This window comes from Phodopus roborovskii, unplaced genomic scaffold (assembly GCF_943737965.1).
Source record: "Phodopus roborovskii unplaced genomic scaffold, PHOROB, whole genome shotgun sequence".
In the NCBI taxonomy this organism is placed as follows: Eukaryota; Metazoa; Chordata; class Mammalia; order Rodentia; family Cricetidae; genus Phodopus; species Phodopus roborovskii.
The window spans coordinates 60,895,970-60,919,992 of NW_026126480.1; the positions used below are offsets into that span (position 1 = coordinate 60,895,970).

The 24,023-nt window shown below is 39.7% G+C and overlaps 1 protein-coding gene across 1 annotated transcript in view; it reads right to left on the reverse strand.

The window, feature by feature from the left end:
- Positions 1–12,441: 12,441 nt before the first annotated feature.
- The window catches only part of Tle4 (TLE family member 4, transcriptional corepressor), a 128,116-nt gene continuing 116,534 nt past the window's right edge, over positions 12,442–24,023 (reverse strand). Inside the window, 6 exon segments of the mRNA XM_051194022.1 lie at positions 12,442–14,145; positions 15,451–15,527; positions 15,843–15,993; positions 16,189–16,336; positions 17,386–17,633; positions 18,545–18,794. Of these exon segments, the coding sequence (XP_051049979.1) occupies positions 14,038–14,145; positions 15,451–15,527; positions 15,843–15,993; positions 16,189–16,336; positions 17,386–17,633; positions 18,545–18,794 (982 nt within the window). The 3' untranslated portion in view covers positions 12,442–14,037.

Here is a 24,023-nt window from a genome sequence, read left to right on the forward strand (position 1 = left end):
TATCTCAGAAGTGTATATTATCCTATAATCTCCGAAAATAGATACCAGACAAAACAAGCTTGCCAAAGGTCAGAAATGGTTTAATAAGTATCCTTAAACATCTAGATATCTTGCTATTTTTTGCAGACAAGCTCTGTTGTGTGGAAAGGCTGTCTTGCACATTATCGACGCTGTTTAAGTCCAGCACTTCAGCTGTGAGCGACAGGCTATGTTGCTGCTCTCAGGACTCTGCAGACTGGTAAGACACTGTAATTCACAGTTTCTATTATCATGTTTCCATTTTTTAAGTGAACTGTAAATTTTCAGCCATTGTTTCCTTCTAGTGTTTGTCCTTAGGTAATCAAAGGAAGGCTAACAATGTCTTTCACAGGCAATTTGAGAGATTGGACAGGGAACAGTAACTATACTAAAAACTGGTTAAAACTAGAGCAATCTATATTTGAAGCTGAGAAAGGGACTGCCCTGAAAATCACAGGGCAGTCAGTCTATTTTCATACCTGGAAAATACTAGAACAAATCATCCAAAAAAAAAAAATCAATTTGCAAACACCCATAGGATCACAGAATTCCAGGTAATAATCAACATTGCTTTGTAAGAACACTCTTGTCAGAACATCTAATTTCCTTCTAAAACAGAGTGACAGGCCCGGTAGATCAGAGGGATGAAGCAGATGTAACAGAGCTTGAATTTTACAAAGCTCTTGATTCTCTCTTCCATGCTGTACTCATCAGCAGATGACTTCAGAACAGATGAACTCTGCAGAGATAGATTTCGAAAGGCACTGCTCTTGTGTTTCTGCGCTGATTTGACAGGTAGGCCCTGGGGCGGGGGAGGGGGAATACATGTAGGCTTGGTATAGGAATGAGTGGCTTCTTAGCTCTCTTTGAGGCCTATTGGCATCAAACAGAGTCCTAGCACATACTACATGCTCAGTAAAACAATGATCAGTACAGTAATGGCTGGGAAAATTGTCACAACTCTATAACGAATCACTGAGCAAAGACCCCACATTGAAAGAGGAACTTGCCCATCCTTTATGAAAAGCCAGCTCCTTAGGGAGCTGAAACTGTATTAGATAAAGGCTCCACACTGTCTGACGTAGATTTGGTTACATATTATTTTGAGTAGTTTTATATATATGCAAATATAATGATACACCATTTATGTGGGATTAAAAAGAAGCCACACGAGTTCAAGCTTTATAAAGACAAAAAGAATATGAAATGCTGGTTAAGTCAAACAGGCTGCACCTTCAATACATCTTAGAATGAAACTTTTAAGAAAGGATCAATGATGCAAAGGAACCAGCATTTTGAAGGGAGGGCTTTGACTGCTGGCTTTTTATTCAGTATGTTACTTAGCTGTGGGATATTAAACTCTGTTTAGTTTTTTATTGCCTACTATGCTACTATGTACATAGGTTCTCCTAAATCTTGTAGAGTTGAAATAAGAAATAAGTGAGGACACACACACACACACACACACACACACACACAGAGAGAGAGAGAGAGAGACAGAGAGAGAGAGAGAGAGAGAGAGAGAGGAGGAAGAGAAAAAGAGAGAAAGAGAGAGAAAGGGAGAGAATATGTGCTTATTTAGGTGACCATATACTAACAGGCACATTCCCTAGTATCAGGCATATTGCAAGAAAGTGAAAAATAATAGCCCCTCCCTTCCCATGCAGGTAAGTCTACCCAGGAACGCACCTTGTCATACCTTCAGTGATATGCCTACTAAGTCCTTTTCTTATGGCAGTACTTCCAGTCACCCATGGATATCTGCTGTCCACCCCATGTTTCTTATTACCTATATTTTTCCACATTTTAAAGACACATTTCATTTAGTAATTGGCTAATCATGTGTGTGCATGGTGGGGGAGGGGATAAGATGTTTTGATATAGCCCTTTCTTCCTATTTGCCTGCATAACTCCTGCTTTCCTCATCACACAGGCCACTCTTAGTTCATTTGAAGTGTTCACCTGATACAAGACTGGACCAACACCACCATAGTGTAATTACTGTTCATCGATGCATCGATGGCTGCCTTAGTCCATTTCCTTTTGCCATAACAAAGACAAGGCAATTTATAAAGAATCAAGGTTTACTTATCTTGGGGATTTAGGTCTGGGAAATCTAAAGAAATGATGCTGGCATTTGGTTGGCATTCGGGAGGTCCTTCTTTTGTAGCATAACATAGGAGAGGAGGAGAGGGTACCACATAGCAAGACAAAGCCAGCTGCTAACTGGAATCTCCCTTCCTCTTATAAAGCCACTGAAGCCATCACAGGGGTCTTACCCATATGACTTCAGCTAATCCTATTTTTCTGAGGCCCTACTTCCAGAGATCTTTATATTCTTTATTATTGGTGCTGTGGGGATTGAGCCCCACAAATGCTAGGTAAATATTCTGTCACTGAGGTATAATACCAACTTCTTTTCACTTTTTATTTTTAGACAAGCTCTAAATTGTTCAGGCTGATCTTGAACTCACTCTCTAGCCCAGGAAGGCCTTGAACTTATGATTGGATCTTCCTGCTTTCAATCTTGAGAGTAGCTGGGATTTAAGATCTATGACAGGAAGCTTGGCTCTTCAAATACCATTAACATATGAATCCAAGTTTAGGCATTTGATCCAAGAACTTTTTGGTGACCTCAACAATCACCATCTGATCTAATCTTCCACCTTCAATCTTTTTATGGAGTTGTTTTGAAGTAGAACTGAGAAAATGTGTGATTCAACCTCTCTTTTTGCTGGTACTGTGCACTAAACCAACATTTCACACCAGTAGGGTTAGCCAGTCTGTCTTAATGAAAGAATTCTGTGAGAGCAGTAGATAAGAAAAGTGCGATGAGTAAGATTAGTAATATTCAAACCCCTATTTCAATTGTTCCTGAGCCAGAATTTATATCCTACACTCTTGTAGTTCAGTTCTTCAAGCCTCTATAACACCAGTCCATTATGTATAACTAAGTCTCAATTTTTTAAAAAAAAATCAGCCTTTTTTTTTTTTTTTAATCTGTGATGGGTGGATGGGTGGGGCTACACAAACCTTTAATCCCAGCATTTTAAAAGAAGAGGTAGGAGGAATTCCTTGAGCCATCCTATAGGCCATTCTGGTATACATAGGGACTTTCAGACCAGCCAGGCCTGAACAAACCTGTCTCAAATAGACCCTATCTCAAAAAGCAGAGAAAAACCAACCAAGCAAGCAAATACAAAAATCCCCTTGGACTGCTTATACCCTCAGATACATCAAGACAAAGAGAAACCACATCGTTGCATCAAAGCTCATGTACATTCTTGGGATTGAAACATACTCCCAGAAGTTTTTCAGAGTTCTACCCATTTTAACTCTAATCTACAGTACTTAGGAATGCCTAGCACGCATTCCTTTCAATAGTAAAACATTTCCCTCCTGGTTTATATGTGAAAAAAAAATACTTTTTTTTATTTGTGTTTAATGACAAATTCTGAAAGAATTCTCCTCTTGCCTCCCTTTTCATCCTTTGCTCAATTCTCCATTGGAGCATTTTTCCAATTGATTTGCAAAAGCTATTTATATATAAAACATTTTAACATCGTCTATCATACATATTGCAAATACTTCACTCAATTTTGTTACTTGCCTGATTGCTATGCCCTCCTTACTTGTACTGGGAATAGTAACAGCACAGGCACACAGTCCAAAATCAGATAATTGTTACTTTGGCTTTCTGACAAGGGGACATTTCTAAGGTCTTTTAGAGGGAATTAAAGGCAGAGGACAGTTCAGTTCAGTACAACTGGACATTTTGCTTTTTAGGGGGAGACAAAAGTGTGAGCTTTGTTTCTTCAAGGAGTAAATACCAATTATATGGAAAAGTTTAATGCCATGGAACTTTTTACTTCTAGCAAAGGCTTGAAGTCCGAGGTAAAAGATACAACAAAACACTCACACTTAAAACAGGACTTTAAAAAAAATTAAAGAAACCTCCAGAGATGTAATACATTTGTCTTATTTTATTTACCTCTGCAGGTCTGTTATTGGGTTGTGAACTTACATTAGTTTTACACATTTAATAGGATGTGAGAAGGAGTCCTCTGTGAAGGACTCTGCTAGGCCCGAGCATGGCAGACATGGCTCTGGGAGGACACATGTCCTCTGTCTCATTAAACTGTTAGATTACTTTCCTAAAGCCAGCCACCAAGGTCTACTGCCTTATTTGGCCATTGACTCATTCCTAAGACTAAACACCGAGGTCCAGCCATCAAAAAATTCATGAGATGGGTATATGTCCAATCAGGACTTACCAACTCACCCTAGCACAGACTCAACCTTTTTTTCCCCATAAAGGCTCACTCCTGCAAAAAATGTTCACTTGCTTGCTTGCTGCCCTCTGCTGCTTCTTGATGTCTGCGGTTGTAGCTGTCCCCTCTCCTGCTTGCCCCTTCGGGTAATACTTTATAAACTGCTATTTGCCTTTGGGCCGCATCTGTCTCCACTCTATCCAGAGTTCTTCCCAGAAAAATATCTCTTCCCAGTCTTCCTCGCCCCTTCCTGTTGTTGGTTCTTTTTATTCTTTGGCTCTCTGGAGGCTCATCACCCAGCTCCCACATAAATATATGGAGGCTTATTCTTTCTTATGAATGCCCAACCTTAGCTTTGCTTATTTCTAGCCAGCTTTTCTTAAATTATTCCATCTATCTTTTCCCTCTGGGCTTTTCCCTTTATATACACACTTATCTTGCTTGACTTCTTACTCCAAGGATTGCTGTGTAGCTGGGTGGCTGGCTCCTGGAGTCCTCCTCTCCTCCTTTTCTTACTCTTCCATTGTCTCCTCCCATAATTTTCCTCCCGTTTATTCTCTCTGCTTGTCAGCCCTGCCTATCCTTTCTCCTGGCTAGCTATTATTGGCCATTCAGATAATTATTAGACTGATCAGGTGTCTGAGACAGGCAAAGTACCACAGTTTCACAAAGTTAAACAAATGTAACATAAAAGAATGCAACGCATCTTTGTATCATTAAACAAATGTTTCACAGCATAAACATATGTAATACATCTTCCTCCTGTGGTGGTTTGAAAGAAAATGCCCCCCAAAGGGAGTGGCATTATGAGGAGGTGTGACCTTGCTGGAGGAGTGTATCATGTTTCATGTTGACATGGGCTTTGAGTTCTATGTTCAAACTACTGCCGGTGTCACAATCCACTTCCGGTTGCCTGCATATCAAGATATAGCCAGCACCATGTCTACCTACATGCTACCATGTATGGACCAATGGACCAAGCCTCTGAAAACATATGCCACCCAATTAGATTTTTTTTTAATAAGCGTCGCCATGGTAATGGTGTCTCTTCACAGCAGTACAAATTCTAGCTAAGACACCTCTTGTCTCCCTTGTCACCTATCTTGTCTTTGTGTCCCTGGGGCAAAATGTCTTTGTTCTGAGAACGTGGGTCTTGGTGTGTCCCGTGCTGAGTCTGGTCTTTTCATTGGTCTGGTGGTGATTCAGATCTGTCTACAGGACACCCCCGTACTCCCCACCCCCAACACACACACACACACACACACACAAACACAAACAATCCAGTACTCACACATTGCAGACCATCCAGTGACTGCCCTTTTCATCCAACAGTGGGTAATTGATGAGTTTTCCCCTATACCCTCTATACTACTACAGACCTGATAAGCACATTCCTTTCGGTCTGGGAGATTTCCCTTTCGTTTTTAGTGGCTGCACTGTAGGAATTTGGAGCCCCCAGTCCTAAAATCCTGTTGACAGGCCCCGGATTTCTCCTAGGACAACTGTCTTTCTCTTGGATAACCTGAGTGATGTTCCCCCTGCCCCATGAGGCATATTCCAAAGACCTCCTTATTGGCCTCTGGAGATTCATGGGGACACACTTGTGTCTTGACCTTGGAACACTGACCATTGGTGATAGTAATTGTTCCCTCCACTTGAACAAGTCACAGCCAGTACTACTGATTACTTTTAGCACCAGGTCCTAGCACCTGAACAATGGAAAGGGAGATCCCCTTGTATCTCTGCTCCAACACCTCTATATGCCTCTTGCACTCTCTAAGCCTTCCCTCCATTCTACATCCTATTTAAACCTCTGAGTCCTGCAGGGACACTGACTGACTGCCTACCATTCTGTGCCCACCTCCCTTGGCCGCTTGACCCAGCTGTCCACATGCAATGCTTGGGCCCTAGCACTGGTGGGAGCTCTGCTAGCCTTCCCTCACTGCAGCTGCCAATCCACACCTAGCCTGCCCACCCAGCATGCTTTGGCTCAGCAAGACTAGGCCTGAGCTCAGGGAAAGAAAAAAAAAATCTCTCTTCTCAAACACTAGTAACCCCGACACCAACCTGGACACCTGGACACTAGTCTTCCTTTTCCCTCTCTCAGTCATCTTTGCCTTCCCTCCCCCTACAAACTGCAGTCCTACCTGCAGTCCCACTACCAAGCTTTCTTATGCCCATGTCAGGACCACTGTGACCCTTTCTTTGATACCCCTCCCTAGGAGCTATCTTCTAGGTCCTGCAGCTTCCTTAAGTAAGTCTTGGCCTCTGTGACCTTGTTCCTCCAGTCTCTCAGGCTCTCTCCTGGAAGTCCTGCAGATTTTCTACACACCTCCCTAGGATAGAGTCCCTGCTTACTCCTCGTTCCTTAACCATTCATCTCCTTGTTTTCTATGCTATAAGTATCTCTCTGACTTCTGGAGTCTACTATGCCCTTGGGGTGCCCACCCTGGGGGCAGCATTCTAAAGATACTTAGTGGTTTCCTTTTCCTCTGTACTCTCCTGGCTACTTAGCTTCCTTGTAGAGCTTTTAGAAATTCCCTCCAGAGAAATTTTGTTTTTTGACTATCTCTTCTTCAAACTCAAAGTTTGGCCTCCGTCCAGATCAATGGCCAAAAACTGATGCACTTGATTTCCAAATTCTCACAAGTCATAGCAACTTCTGCCACTGCACAAACAAATGATCCCCAAATCTCATATCTAAACTTGCTCTGTTCTATACTTCCACAAATCTCATCTCTAAGGTTCTACTTCCCACTCTAAAAAATACTTTATCACTGATTTCTCTACACTCTGGTCTCAAAAAAATTCTGTTAAGATTATGTGTATACTCTGTCTGAAGATATATAAATTCATTGTGTATGGTTTAATATTTATAAAATCTGCAAAAAAATTTGGCCCACAATTTAAATCTACACATGGGTATATATGAGATTCAACTCTTGTCTAAAATATACTGTATATGTTTCTTTTTAAGAAAATAGATGTGCTTAAATAGTAGTCATGTGGCTCTCCTTTATCTTGGCATATGACATAATTAAGATGGAAGTAACCACATGACTGACAGCCTTCTCGGTCCTACTGAACTCTCTGTTTATTATTTTACTATATTAGACTAAGGAAACAACAAGTCTCCAAAATATTTTGGATTGGTATGGATTTTTGTATGGTGATAAAAATTTAAGATTATATTTACTACAGCACATACTATATATGTGATTTAACTGTGATTTAGAATATGTTATATATGATTATGAAATTTTAAGGTAATAGAGGTCTATTTAGATTAACAAAAGCTGACTTAGAGATTTACACCTAATTACTTATTTCTTTGCTAGGAATTCAATACCAGGCTTCTAAAAAACTTTGACCACATATGGTTGACAAATAAGGTTTATAAATACCTAAAGTCTACTCAGGCTAACAGTAATATCTGTCTATGTTTTAACTAATTATTAGATAAACTAAGTCATATAAAAACTGTGATATTCTATAATGATACATTAAAAATGTTCAGAAAAATTCCCAGTCTCCATATGGATTATATTTAGGATTGAAATTTTATTTTGATACTTAAAGAGCTTCAGTTAAAAAATTGGTATTTTTAAAGGCTAAACCTGACAGACACAAAAATATAAAGTCCTATCCTATAAAAACTACTAACTTTTTATGTACTGTTAAGATTAAAACAGAACAAACCAGACAATTAAAACATACAAGATAATTGTCAGTCACCTTATAAATGATCAAATTGTTTAATATGTTTAGAAATATACTTGTAGTCATACTAAGTACTAATGTAATTAATTAGTTATTTTATTTAGCCTCCTGTATATGTTTTCAAAATTAAGCCTAAAACAGCTAAAAAAAAAAAAAAAAAAAAAAAAAAAAAAAAAGCAAAGTTTGTTTAGTTTAGACATACTTAACAGATAATGGCCTTCTAAACTTTTCAGACATGTTGAATATGGCAATTAACATGTGTAAATGCAATTTATAAAAGTATAAGAAAGTAATTTAAGGTACACACAAAGAAACGAGAAATATTTCAGATTTCTTTCCTTTTCTCTGTTATTGTTTGGATTCCCAAACATGACTCAAAATCATAAATCTACTTCCCTTTCTACAATATAAACTTCATTTCAGATTATAAACAATGGTAATGCTAACATACATAAAACTTTTATCTCTTTTATAAACTTAAAAAATTCTTACAAGCTTCAGGAAATCAACTTGAACATACCTGTCACAAGTCAAATGCACTCTGGAGCACTCCTGTTAACCAATAGCCAGTTTCTCCATCTGCCTATTCCAACTCTTCCCGAGGTTGGGATCTCTTCCTCTTTCCCTGGTCTTGATTCCCTTCCCCCAACTACCAGGACCATGGGCCTAAAAGTTTTAAATGTGCACCCAAGATAGAAAATTTCCCCTAAACTCCTTAACTTTTCATTTGTTTCTATTATATCTTTCCCAACAGATTTCAAGTCAACTGCAGACTGCTCCAACAACCCACCAGCCCTGGCTCTTTCCTTTGGAATCAACATCCTAGTCCAGTCTTATACATTGACTGCACTTTCCTAGCCTAGATGGTCCTGCAGGGCCTGGGCAACAAGGAAAAGTCTGCTTGGCTTTGGCCAGCAACACAGCTTTGTTGGGTCCCCATCAACGCTGCCCCAGTGTTAGCAGGAAGGGACCAGAAGAACAACGCCTGTGTACCAAACTATTGACTAAGGAGTCAATAATAAAACAAGAGTATGGTAGGCCTGAGCAGGGTAAACATGGCTCTGGCAGGTCTTGCCCTCTTCCTTGCTAAAGTGTTAGGCTATACTCCTAAAGCCAGCCACCAATTCTATTCCCTTATTTGGTGCCTTCTTCCTCCTAAGCTGTAAAACACTATACTAACCAAACCCATCCAATAAAATCCACCAACTCATCCTGGCATGGGATTTCCCCTTTCATTTATGAACTGCCATTTGCCTACAGGGCCATGGGCCTCGTCTGTCTCCTCTCTATCTAGAGGCAGTCCTTTGTCCTTCTGGGGCAAATACCCCTTTGCCCCCTTCCTTGCCTCCTTCTCCACTCTCCTTTGTCCATCAGGGGTAAACAAATTTCCCTAGTGCTGAGCACTTGGTCTTTATGTGACCAGTGCCAACTCCAGTCCTTTCACTTTGGACTTTGTGTTTCTGAAGACTTCTGTGGTGACTGTGAGGGTATGGATGGTGGTGGTAAAAATATTCAAACAAACACAAGAATACAAAAAGTGTGAGAGGTAAATGGTACTGGAGTCTAAGGATGCCTAGGTGGAGTGGGGTTAATAGTTCCCACTCTAAGCTGAGACTACACAAAAATGAAGTGTCTTCTAAGCTCAGGTCACCTCAGAGAGGCCCTTTTTGTGCAGGTAAAGGTGACCCAGTATGGCAACCCACCCTTTGGAGGCTGCAAAAAGTCCTTTCACTTATGATCACCCAAGTTCCCAGTAACACTCAATGGGGAACTATGTGCATGGTAGCAGAGAGCATTGCTCTGTATAGAGCTAGTGAACCAAGACCCTATTCTAGCAAGCACACTGTTCAAACACTCATAAAATTCTGTCTGTTGTGCTCAGGTCATTGAAAATAAGCCATCCCCATTGTTAATTTATAGCTAGAACCCCAAAAGTGAATGCATTCAATTAGCTCAAAAGAACAAAGATAGCTGTTGGCTGCCACTCTACGGCAAACGCCTTCAGAACCTGAGAGGTGGCAGGATCCAGGTCACAAACTGAAACTCTTAAATTTGCTCTGCAATGAAGCAACTTCAGATGTTTACCAGCATCAAGCTGAATAATTAATACTTGTTTTGGACTGGTTTTTCTAATTTTATAATTGCCTACTCAATGTTGGACAATAAATCTCAGGACCATTCTTTTTTTTTTTTTTTTTAATTATTATTACTGTCAGAAACCAAGCAACAAATAGCAAAGTTCAAGTTTTCAGGACATTGAGGCACCCCCAAACAAGCCAACCCACTTGCTGATGGTCAGTTGGCATTTATATTATATCTGTCCAGGATGCCATCTTCTGGCTAAGAGCAATCCCTTTGGTTCTTGGTTGCCAAGAATTTTTTGATTGTATGTAATTTGAAGAGTTTAATTTCCAGCACTTTTAAGTGTTGGAGACACATACAACAAAACATTCAAGGTATGCCATCCTATGATGCCATTTTGCCAAGTATCAACTCAAAGTGAGGCTTTAACATCTTGACATCTGTCACTCTCCTTGGACCCATCAATCTTAGGAAGGTCATTATGGCTCCTTTGGTCTGGCTTTCCTTTACAGCTTTCATGGCTATGCCTCAGTCAGTCTTCACTACTCCATTTCCCACTAGAACTAAGTTTTCTCTGCTGTGGGGAGATGCATCTTTATTATTCTTCAGACTCAGCAAGAACCATACATAGAGCAATTCTATGGCAAAATCAACAACTGATCACCTCTTGGTGCTAGAGATCTGATGATAAGTACTTGCCCTACCAGAGTCACAACGCCAGTTCCTAAAACTTACCTTTATAGTTTGACAATTATAGCAAAACTTATGTGCACATTAGGCCAGGCCTCCAATATATGTAGCTATTGCCCTCCATACTCAATTCAGCAAACAACTAATGGGTTTACTTTGGACTGAACCCATAGGCTATTACATTAAGAACTTATTCCCCAACTGGTAGAATTATCTGGGGCATGGGTGGTGGGCACACTGGAACATTGGCCTAGTAGTCCAAAGCTACTCTGGAAGTCTTTGGAAGTTATGCTGTTACTGGTTCCAGTCTATGGTTTGTGCTTCCCAATCAGCACCATGTGAAAAAGTCTCTGCCTCCTGTGTCTGCTGTCAAAATGGAACCACTACGGTCACCTAGTCTTTTCTACTGGGATGAAACATTTCTGAAATAGTGAGCCATCCCACCCCCACCCAAAACAAACAAAACCCAACAAACAAAAGCACTATCCTCCCTTAAATTTTGTCACAAAGACAAGGAAAGCAAATATGCTCCTATGAGCCTAGTACCAGACTGGGGTAGGGGTACTGTGTTGATGTGAGGAAGGGAAAAGGGAAATTACACTCTCAGCATTCTCTGGAGAGGTCATTGCTACAAAGTCTGTTTACCAAGCTAGCTCCCCTCTGTGCCTTTTTGGCTAACTCCACTAGATTTAAGAAGCTGTGTTTTCTGATGTGTAGACTTGGTTTTCCCTTTGGACTGTCTACATTCTTGGAATCATACTGACAAGTAACTAACACAATGGAAGAGCAACTCATGGCCTGGCACATGGCCAACATTCTTCCTTCCATGCCCAACTAAAACAGTGCCACCCTACCTAGAGTTCTTTCTGTAGTCACTTGGTGTTTTCCTGGTTGTCATTTCTCAGCAGCCTCAATGGATTTGCATAGCAACTCACTGTAATTGTTGCTTTGGTCTACATGGGTGAGCAAGGATGGAATCCACTCACTCAGTACCTAGTTGAGTCTCCTATGGCTGATCACTGCAGACTACCTGGGAGTGCCCAAATCTTACTGGTACTCCTTTAAGGCCTGCCTCACTAGAGTCTTCACAAAAAATCCAATCCAAGATACTTCCAGAAGCTTCTGTATTTTGGAGCTCAAAGTGCAACAGTTGGGCAATGGTCTAATCTGTCAAATTCTGAATGCTGTGTTAGCTCCACAGAGCATTTACAACAGTGTGGGAAACACTACAGAAATCTGTAAGGCCCAGTACAATAATTGTTAGCCCACATGGGCTACTATAAACTTAAATGTAGTTAATGTTACTGGCAAAGAAGACTAATATAAATTAGTTCTAAGTGTTAAGCTTAAATAGCTACACATAACTAGTGTACTAGAATGGCAGTACAACTTTAAACTGCTCAAATTTTGAAAATGATGGACAGCTTCTGGATGAAGCATTTCAACAAAATGAGGAGGAGCCCAGTATCTATCTGGTATCTGCCCTCCTTCCATACCTCTTTCTGGGTTATCTCAAAGGAAAAGGGAAAAATAAATTAGCAACAATTCAAAACCCATACATCTTAACAATCTGACTTGAATGTAACTAATGATTTTTAATATAAGGAGTGGCACAGACAAAGAAATTAGTAAAAAAAAAAAATTAGAAAAATAAGCACTCTAGAAGTTATTTATGTTTAATGCTTAAAAGTCTGAATGCACAAACAATCTACCATCATAGAAGTACTGGTGGCCAATACAATGCGTTAGAACTATGTACAATGCACAGTTTAGTATCAAAACCTTTCTACACTGTAGAGTTTTATGAAACTGTTAATGACATCAAACACTAAGCACTTAAGACACCATTTGTTTTTGCTACCACACGAAGAACGTCAATGACAGTCCATTTCAACTTGCAGCATCCATCCATTTCTAGTATGAAATTAAGTGATTTTCTACTTATACAATAAAGTTTATCTACACAGTTCTTTTGATTTTGATCCATAGCAGCAAAGGCACTGTACATCAGCAGATCCACAGACTTAAAAGATCTTTTTAAAGCATTCAAACAAAAAATAATAATAAAAAAAAGAGTCACATGTTATAGTTTAACAGCAACAACAACAACAACATAAAAGATAACACAATGTTTCTGGCACAATGGCACAGCCTGTGTCCATTTCAGGGACATCCAACTAAGACATGGAAAGAACCAGAGGTAAAGAAAGCAAGTCGTCATCCCAGGAGAGCCTCTTCTTTGTGGCTTTCAGAGGGTGGGCTCTGTAAAGCCTCCTCTGTTGGCCTCTTTTTGTGAAAGACTTGCCCTGCACAGCGGTAGGCAGGCAGCACTCCTGTACCTGCAGCTCCTAAAGAGCATGCCACAAAACAGCCCACCATGCCTCACAGCAACACAACTGCCCAGAGACACACAGCTCCCTCTGCCAGTAAATTTGGCAACAATATTTAGAAGAAATTAAGTTCTCTCTTTGAAGCCCAATTTAATTTGTTTATCTGCCTATAATACAATAAAAAAGGGAATTAAAAACACATTACAAAGATACTTGTCAACAAGTTAAAAAAAAAAAAGAGAAAAACATCCAATCAATTTTTAATATAATCTAAGTTATGGACATATTGGTTAGAGTTGTCCAAATAGACTCAAAAGAATAGTACTTGGCCTGTCATATTCTACTTGTTCAGCCAAATTTTCAAATGTTTTTAATATAAGTAGAAAACAAAACAACCTTGTAACAATACAGCAACATATTGCTTCCATGTGTAATTATACATTTCATGTCTCTATACAGTCAATAGTCTACATTTAGTGACATTTTAAATCAGTTATTTTAAACCTTCCTGTCCCCTCCCTTACCAAAAGCGAGGGGGTGGAGCATCAAATACAATGCACCTTCATTATCAATGCAGGAGCGGACAGCTTTATTTAGTCAGTCATTGTTAGAAAGCCTTCTTTAAACAAAATAAATATATTACAGATATAATACATAATTAAAGATTCCATTCACTGTTAGGTATTCCATGTTCTTCCAAGTCAATAGCTGAAGATTTGGTATCACAGGTTCTTAAATGAGTATTCACAATTCAATAGCAAGAAGGAAGTTGGGCTATGGAAAGGGATTAAACTCCACAACTGCAATGAGTATTGGAAATCCTTGGTTTTAGATGTGGCGGGGGTGGGGTAGGGGTGGGGTGAAAAAAAAAGTACAACAGCGCAAAGTGCTACAAGGAGGAGTCCAGTTTGCACGAAGATTTGTCCTTAATAAATAACTTCATAAACCGTAGCCTTCTTGTCTCCAGAGCCAGTGACAATGTACTTGTCATCCACAGAGATGTCACAGCTAAGCACCGATGAGGATTCTTTGGACTGGGAAAGAAACATCAAGAATGTCACATACAGGTGATAAGAAGCAGGCGAGGTGGTTATGGAGCAGAAGCATAGACAACAGGCTCGATGGAGCACCCAGAAGCTCTGCAGATACAGGCAAGTCCCAACTTTCCTAAACATGGCAATGCTAGAGCTAATCCTCTTGAGTTCTCATCCCTAGCTTAGCCTAATGGTTCTTGCCCATGAGGCATCAAAGAGACAAGTAAGTCAAAGGTGTTCTGCCAATGAAGCAAGGCCCTGTTTTAAATTCTATTTCTAGGGCTGGAGAGACAGCTCAGTGGTCAAGAGTACTGGATGAGCTTCCAGGGCATCTGGACTCAATTCCTAGCCACGCCCCGCCCCCCCTGGCAGTTTACAATTGTCAGTGGCTCCAGTTCTTGGGCTTTCAACACCCTTTTCTGCCTTCCATGGGCACCAGACAGGTTGCAACATGTTACACAGACATGCAGGCAGACAAAACACATATAAAGTAAAAGAAAAATTAAAAGCAAACAAAAACAACAACTTTAAAAAACTCTGTCTTCTTTAGAAAGTAGAGAGTAGAACATACAAGATATGAGAAACTTTCGACTGCCACTGCTAGGTGGCCTGGATCTAGGTTGTGCCACAGAGAAGCAGGCACAGCACAGGAAGATGCTAGTAAAAATGACCAACACTACTAGAATAGGACAAAAACATGTAAAAGTTCAATAGTTATAACAGAGAGATTTCTGTGTGCACGTCTGTGTGTGTACCATGTATAAATTTGGTGTTTTTACAAATAATTTCTCCAACTACACAAGATTCTACTACTGTACTAAAAAGAACAAGTTTATAAAATTAATCAGTTTGACAGAACTTTTCTGGAACACTGTCAGGAAAAATAATTGATAATAAAAGAAAATGAGTACTGGGGGGGGGGGACCCCGATAGTACTCATGAAGGCATTTAAACAATATACTCAATATTTAAAGCATATACATAAACACAAAAGTCACAGAAGATCCAAAACCCCCACAAGAAATACAAAAGAGGATTTAGTCATGTGTAATTTAGGATCTGTTGAGACACTAGGCTCAGAAATCTTAGCAGAAGACTCTAGTACTATAGCTTGTGACTTGCAAACCAATCCACTTCCCTGCTTCCAGCAGGTTCTTGCTCTGCCTGATACAAATGTTATCAGGTGCATGACATAATCTCAGGGCATGTAAGTAGAACACATACAGGATGCATGAAGATGGATGGCAAAGCTAAACCAGGACAGGTAGTACACAACACCTAGTCACTCAGCAAGCTAGGTATTACCTGGAATATGCTGGCCCCATAAGGTGTCCTCCAAGCATTCAGAAGGTTGTCCTTTCCAGTGCTTACAAACCATTTGCCTACAGGAAGAGGGTTTTGTGTTACTTTGTCATTTGCTTCACAGAATGCTAAATTAATGGAGATATTCCAGTTATAACAATTAAGAATGTCCTTTCAAAAGTAAAGCCCACCCTCCTGGATTTCACTGATTGTTAAAGTTAAGGAATAAAGTGGATTAAAGCTAGCAATTTACACAGCTTGTTAGGGAAGCATGCATGGTTAAGTAAACTATATAGTTGTAAGAGGAAACACAAAGTGAGATTCAACTTGGAAGGAGTCAGAAGAATCAAGCAATCATTCTGGTTGATAGAAACTGAACAAGGGACTTTGCTTACCACAGTGGGCAAACTTGAGTGACAGCACACAACTCTCATGAAGATGCAACTGGTATTTGTCTGGCTTGGTGACATGTAACACTTCCACATTGCTATTCTCCATCCCCACTGCAAGCCACTCTCCAGTTGGGCAATAGCCCAAAGAAAAGATCTGGAATTAAAACAAATGATGGTGGCTGCAGAGGACAAAGCCTTATTAATCAGGAGGTATGCTCTTAAATATAGAGAACATCAACAAAATCTGCAATGTACAGGAAGAACCAAGTCTAAAAGATGACCTCCAAGAGATCCACCTTTAAGCATTCCATTTGTCCTTTCAGTAGGTTACATTACCCACAGTTCATACCTGAGAAGTAAAGTCATGCTGTTGCAGCTGCCGCCCTTCACGCAGGTCCCAGGACCTCACAGTGTTGTCCAAACCTCCTGTCCAGAGCTTGGTGCCATCGTTAGAAATGTCAATACAACTGGCTCCATCTGTGTGGCCCTGGAATTGCCTGAAAATATAAAATGGAGAGAAAACCCTTGAAGTTAGTTTTTATTTTAATTCAATTGGGAACTCTCTGCTGATCAAATTCAGTACAGATTTTATCTACAGATCTCATTTGGTTTAAGTTTTCTAATTATTCAAAATAATAGCAAAACATTTTCAAATGTCCACATCTGGCCATGTCAGAGGGAAAGAATATGCTCAAAAGAAACAGCCAATGCAAGTACACTCAGTGTGCTCCACTGCCCAGGGTTACTTCTGGTAAAATGTATATGGGGCATGGAAGAAAGAGTGCAAAGTGGGTCCTTGGCACATAGTTGAGGATGGCCTTGAATATCTGAACCTTACCCTAAAGGCACAAGAACAATTATTTTTGTGTTTGGAAATTAGTCTGCAGCCCTTCAAGATAAATCACAAAGGGCTCTTTTCTTCCCATACATGTTCCCTGCCTTATAGCTAAAGTTCCCAATCTTCTCATATTCTTTCCCTCATTATAATGCTGATTCTCATTTCTCAATCTATAACCCAGCTGCCCATTTGTTCTTAAATATGAGAACAGACAATTTAGGTCATGTGAGCATAAGCAAAAAACCACAAGCACTGAGCCCTTGGCAAGGGCCATACAACTGCTCGTGAAATTGTGACACATGCAACACCTAAACTAGAACAATATACTATGGCTTCTCACCAAGGAGCTAGGGGTAATGATGGATGTCAGCAGGCACAGATAACAAACTACAGACACCGAATGAATCCATGATGTCGTGACAGCATTCAATATGTAAAAATGAACTTCACTTTTAAAAATCTAACTAAGTAATACTGTGTGTGTGCAAAAATGAAACATTCATTTAATAAAATATAGGGAGCAAGAGTTACATTTAAAATTTATTATCTCTAAAATGTATCTGGTTCATAACATTTTTAAAGAAAGCTGTACTCCACCCAGACACATACAAACACACAAACATATACACACAGACAGACACAGAGCTTTGAATACCATGTAGTAAATTAGCTCTCCTTTACACCAAGCAATAGATTCAGCAGACCTACCTCACCAGAGTCTGGTTGTGCAGATCCCACACTGCAATGTTGCCATCACTACAGCATGAGAAGCAGACCTTGGAGTCAGGGCTGATGGCCAGAGCATAGCAGGCAGGGGCTGAGGATGTTAGCTCTGCCTTAATACGTGGGGTTGGAGCTGCCAGGTCCCAGATGGAGAGTGTACTGGCTTCCCCACCAACAATTAAAGTGCGACCATCAGGGAGCAATCTGCAGGAACGGATGTAGTTATCCCTGTTCTATGGAGACAAAAGTCATCACAAAATTACTCACGAGGAAAGAAAACAGCATTAACATGAGATCAGGAATCCATAAAAGTATTGTGTTCCCTTCTGGTTTAATGAGCCATTTATGACAATGATAAAGTAGATTAATGCTACAAAATTACATGAAATTAAGGAAGTACTTAAACTTTAAATATTTAGTACTAAGATATTTAATCTTAGTTAGCACCCAAATGCAAAGATCTAATCCTACTTCCACCACCAATTATATAACTGTGGATGTAATCTGCACAAATAGATCTACAAACAATGGATCTACAAATGGATCTACAAACAAACCATTATAATTCTTCAAGCTCTGAAGCCCTGGTATATTTTGCTGAGGACAAAAGGTCCTGGTATTGAAACCACTTGACTGTTAGTTACTCGGCAGTTGACACTTTTGGCCTAGCCTTGCTATGTATGACTAACATTGTAGGCTCAATGAAGTGCCACCAACAGTCGGCATGACAAGAAAAGAAAAATGTTTCCCTGTTCATTATGAAAATCTTATATACATTTAATTATGTTAGACTAAATGATGCACTAAGAAATTCTTCTGATATAAGGGAAGAAAATTAAGCTGCAATTTCCTGTGCAACCCAAGGACAAATGGTGATAGAGCAGTTAATGGGCTTGGAAGCCACACGAACAATTGTCTTAAAAAAGGTCTCAGGCATCTTGGGATAGAAGCAATGTGTGAACTCTTAGAATTCTTGAACCAATTTACCTTTGACCCTGGGGACAAGGTGAATGCACATTGTACAGGTGCACAGAGAACCCATGAAAAATTAGACTATTCTGAGAGAAAACCGTATACTATCTTCTTGGGACTGTTATGGTTCTTTCACCATCAGGGCCTTTCTTTATTAACCCTTCTTACTTACCAGGCAGTCCAATTGAGAGACTGGGCTCTTGTTGCCAGGGTGACTGATGTCCCAGACCTTTACACAGCCCTTGCCACCTGTGTACACGTGCCTTGTGGGATTGCTGATGGTCACTGCACACACCACCTCCCCATGGTTGAGGGTGTTAATCTGTCGAGCATGTCGGGGGATCCCAGGTCCAATGAGGGCATCAGGAGGAAAGGGGACAGGCTGCATCTGGCCGTCAGCACTAACGTGAAAGGAGTATGCTCTAGGGCACAGGAAGGAAAAACAGCAGGAGAATAATGTAAAAAGCATTACCTTTTGCTTGTTTTCTTTTGAGACAGGCTTTTATGTATCCCTGGTTGGCCTCAAACTCAGTATATAGTAGATGGGGACCCGCCCATCTTTACTTATGCCTGGTTTAAGCAGTGATGGATATTCAGGTTTCATAATACTAGAAACATGTTCTACCAACTAAGCTACATTCCTTGAAAATGTTATTAACCATTCAATACAACAAAAGATTAAGAAAATCCTTTCAGTGTTACTTGAGATGTATTTAAAAAAAATATCAAGTGGATCTGGTACAGCACAACAAGCTTCAAAGTCACGGGGCTTGGTCCATAACCAAATACCAACTGGCTATTTAATAGTTTCTGCATGACATCAGTAGTTACCTAGACTCTCTGAATATAATTCTAACTTCAAAAGGAGAGTGAGTGAGTCTACAGCTTACACAGAACTAAGCGGGATAGCTAACATTGTATTTATGTATGTATGTATGTATATATGTATGCATATCCTGTTTTTTTCTACTCTAAACCTTCACTGCTTTGCATTTTTCAGTGGTTCCATGGCCTGCAACAGATTTTACCCATAGATGGACTCATTCCAACCAAATTAGTTATTAATGGAGATGACTAAGCTAAAATTATGAAGCTCTCTCTGCATATAGTTCACATTCTGTAGGTAAAAATGTTGAGATGACAGATATGCCAAAAATACAGTTTTAACATATTGATCAGACTAAAGAATCACAAATTCTAAAAAATTCTAAAGGAATGAGACTTTGGAAAAAGTGTCCTGCCTGACAGCCCCAAGGTTCACCTAACTTGTGGACAGCACTTTCATTTCCAGTTCACACCCTTAAAAGCCCCGTAGTATGAAAACATTTAGTTTTAACCTGGAGCTGGAGTCTATATCAACAGATTCTACTTTGTAGGACAAAACTGTGAGGAAGGGAATGGTAAGGCTGCTGGGAAGAAGACCAACTTTAGGAGAAACAGATGCCAATAGCAGGTGGGAAGGAGTTGAGCCTATCGTGATAGCACTTACGGACCACAGCCCTTTTTGAGATACATGTTCCATATTAAGCGAAAGCATTTGTGGGTATATAAAAGATAGGAGTTGGGTAATCCATGTGCAGGGTAAGAGTCAAAGCTCAGATAATGGTGGTTTGAATGAGAAATGCCCCCAAATTCTCAGGCATTTGAATACTTCTGTTACCCAGTTGGTGGCATTATTTAGGGAGCTTTAGGTAATTTTCCTACTTGCATTTGAAGATGTGTGTGCTCTTAGCTACCAGCTCCAGCCACCACAACAGCCTCTTGTGGCTTCCTTGCTATAATGGACTCTAAGCCCTTGGGAATCATAAGCCAAAATAAACACCTTCTTCCACAAGTTGCTTTCAGTCACAGTGTTTTATTACAGCAACACAAAAGTAATTAAAATCAATAGTTTATAGTTCCTTACTGCAAAATTGTAGGCTGGTCATGTTTACAAAAAGCTAGGCCATCATTAAGAGCACACCACAGCTGCTTGAGTGAAGGCTTGGGAAGCTGAGAAGTCAATAGACAGGGGGTACTTTCTAAGTCAAATAAAGAGGACTTAGAGCCACAGCAATTGTGACCTCAGAAGAGTGAACTTATGAGGACTGTGTATAGATGGTGAGAATGCTGGGTGCAGGAGTTGTAATTCATAGCATAGGACCTGGCTTGGGAAGGCAGGTAAGGTTATACTGGATAGGATGCATAGACTATGGAAGCCACATTTAGGGTGATGATGAGAGCTTTAAATACAGGTAGGTGAAACTGAGTAAGGAAGATTTTCAATAGATATTATCCTGGAAACAAAGCCATCAGGGGCTATTCTTACAATCACTAGTCATACTCTGAGCCTTGTGTAAGGTCTTTAGGGGAAACACCATTGAGGTAGAAGATGGGGTAGATTCAAATAGTGAAGGCCTGAAAGAAGCAGGGTTCTTAACAGAAACCACAAGTCTAACTCTTCAAAAAACTGCAAAGGATAGTACTCAAGAAAGAGCCAAAAATATACAATGATTGCAATGGTAGCTTTTAGGCTGTGAGGAAAATGAAAGGACACTTCCTAAGGAGTACAGAGGAAAGGCTGACTCCAGGAGGGCCAGTTCTAGTTCATGTTTGTAAAGAAAGGCTGGCCCTCTGAGGGAGGATGACTGAGAAAAGGCTAATTGATGTAGCAATTAAGAGGTCACAAAGACTAAATCTTACAGGAAGAGAAAGAAAATTATTCCACATTCAGGTAGTGTTGCTTTTTTGAGACAGGGCTTCTCTGTGTAGCCCTAGCCATCCTGGAACTCATTTCCTAGCCATGGTGATCTTGAACTCAGAGATCCACCTGCCTCTGTCTCCTGAGTGCTGAGATTTAAGGTGTGAGCTACTTACTACCATCCAGCTATTAAATGTTCTTAATGACAATTTCTTTAAAAACAAAAACAAAAATCCTTCCAAGGATCCCTTCACTAAATTGATTTTTAAAGAACTTTGAGAATTTAAGGGCTGGAGAGATGGCTCAGTCATTAAAGGCTAGGCTCACAACCAAAAGTACAAGAGAATTTAAATAGTTAAAACAAACAAACAAACAACTTTTCCTTCAAGGTTTTTGTAAAATTTACATTAATACAATGCTCTAAGTAGCTACCATGTAACCTGCAGCCTAACAACATGAAGGACTGGAAAAAATACTCTTTAGCATATTTATTATTAGGAAAGCTAGGCTTGAGTTCAGGCTTGGGAAAAGCATGGCAGTTCTCCACTTGAGGTGGTAGTAGAACCTTCTGGTCAAGACTGAAGGAAGAGAACTGAGTACAAGGCTCAGAAGCATGGTGAGCCAAACAGGCTGTAATTCTAAAATGGTCTAACTACCATGACCCTTAGGACGAAGGTGGTAAATGCTTCTTTAAATATTCCTAACACAATTATTCTGAAGCCACAATTCCTGTGGCTTCAAGGCTGACCTGCATCAAGAGCCCTCATCCTACCCACTTCACTACATCTGCTGGCTATCTACTTGGTAACTGTTAGTAATAGCACCTGAAAAACAGGACTGTACCTCTAAAGTAGTCCTTCCATCTCATCTCAGTTCATATAGAACTCAGAGTTGTTATTTGATTAATCCCATGACCTTGTTATTTAGTCACTGCTTGAAATAGACCAATCTTTCACCTTCAGAGTTCTTGGTCAACAAAACTTGTTAGTCAACCACTATTTACAGATTCTACACAGGTACACAGAATTTTATGGTAATTGATATTTATGTCTTCAACTCTCAAGGAACTCAAAGTCTAATTTGCCTTGTTTCCCTTATTAATCTGCCAAATATTTACTGAACAACTTGGCTATGGAGCCAGCACTGCTTGAAGCAACTGGGATATTTGGGTTAGAGTCTATAGTAAAGTTAGTTATAAATGGAAGAACCTCGAGTTTTATTCAGTAGACAGAAGACAAAAACAAAGTCAAGGTCACCCAGGTATTCTTAACACTGAAGGGCAGGTGAAACCAGCAGAAAAAGAAAACAAAGGGATACTAAGGCAACAAGAAAGTACCTATGTAAGCCAAAGTATCAAGCAAAGGGAAGTTAAATAAGGAAGAAAAATCAGTATACATTTATTTATTCTTTGAACAAACTGACATTGTAACCATCAACTATGAACTAAGTATTGCTTAAGGCATTGGACATTTCCCTCCCTCTCTTCTTTCCTTTTGAGCTAGTGTTTCTCTGTAGACCAGGCTGGCCTTGAACTAAGAGATATGACTGTCTCTGCCTCTGCCTCCAGAGCGCTAGTGCTACCCCCAGGGCTTTGGAAGTTACTTCTTTAACTGAATATTCATTATTGGTGGAAGTGCTAACTGATACAACCACTATGGAAAATCAGTGTGGGTGTTTCTCAAAAAAACTGATCTACACTACTCTTGGGTTTATATCCAAGGGACTCTACATCTTATTACAGAAATACTTGCTCATCCATTTTCATCTCAGCTCTATTCATTAACTGTCAGAAAGTAGAACAGCCTAGATGTCCATCAATGAATGAATGGATAATGAAAATGTGATATGGTTACACAGAGTATTTCTTTAGCTACTGAGAAAAATGAAATTATGAAATCAGCAAGTAAATAGATGGAACTAGAAACAACCATCCTGAGTAAGGTAACTCAGACCCAAAAAGATAAATACTGCAGGCTTTCTCTTATATGTGCACAACAGCTTTTAAGTTTCAGATGACTGTGTTCCATTCAAAATATCTAGAGGTTAGGTAACTATTAAATGACTAAGAGTCTTCCAAGGAAGGGAAAGGAGAATATAGTGTTATAAAAGGATAATGGAAAAACCACAATAGGAGGATTAAATGGGAGGGAAGGGTAGAAAAGGGAATATGGGGAGGGATAACTAACATTAAAGGCTTTTTGAGAAGCCATTTGGAAACCTATTATTGTAGAAGTATCCTACAATACATACATATATAAAAGGAATTTAAATGGAGTTAACCACAAAATAGTAGAGAAAATACTCCAACTAGACTTCATATGCTACCAAACAAAACATACAGTACCAGGAATGTGTTACAACTTTTTGACTAAAGGCAGTGCATAACCAGCCCTAACCTCTGGCTATTGCCAGTGTTATTAGTTAGCCTCCACAGCTTGTCAATGAATATGCAAAAATTGAGTTGTTGCTCAACTAGAAGCTTCATCTCCTACTGATTAGTATTCATAGTGCTGGAAGGCACTATATACACAATAATCTCACTTAGCTATGAACACTTTGAGCTATAATAGTGACCTACCTGGAAAATACATGTACTGATATAATAGAGACACAAATCTTATGAAAGTATCTATTTTCTTATTAAAATTAAGGTTCACATTCCATGAGATGGAACTCATACCTGACACTGTTGACGAGGCCAAGAACCTTAGACTAGATAGGTCATGGGTCTTAGGGGAAACCCTACTAGTTATTTTGCTAAATGAATGTAGCAATAAAACAACTCTTATTGATATACTGTTACACCTATAAATACTCATCAGTGCATTGCTCAACCCTTATCAGAGAAGGTGCTTCTTGCAACAGATGATAATTAACATAGAGACCCACAAATGAACAAAGTATAGAGTAAAAGACTTTGGGGTGCTCAGTCTTTAATGTGACATCCTTATCACACCCCTCCCCTCAAAGA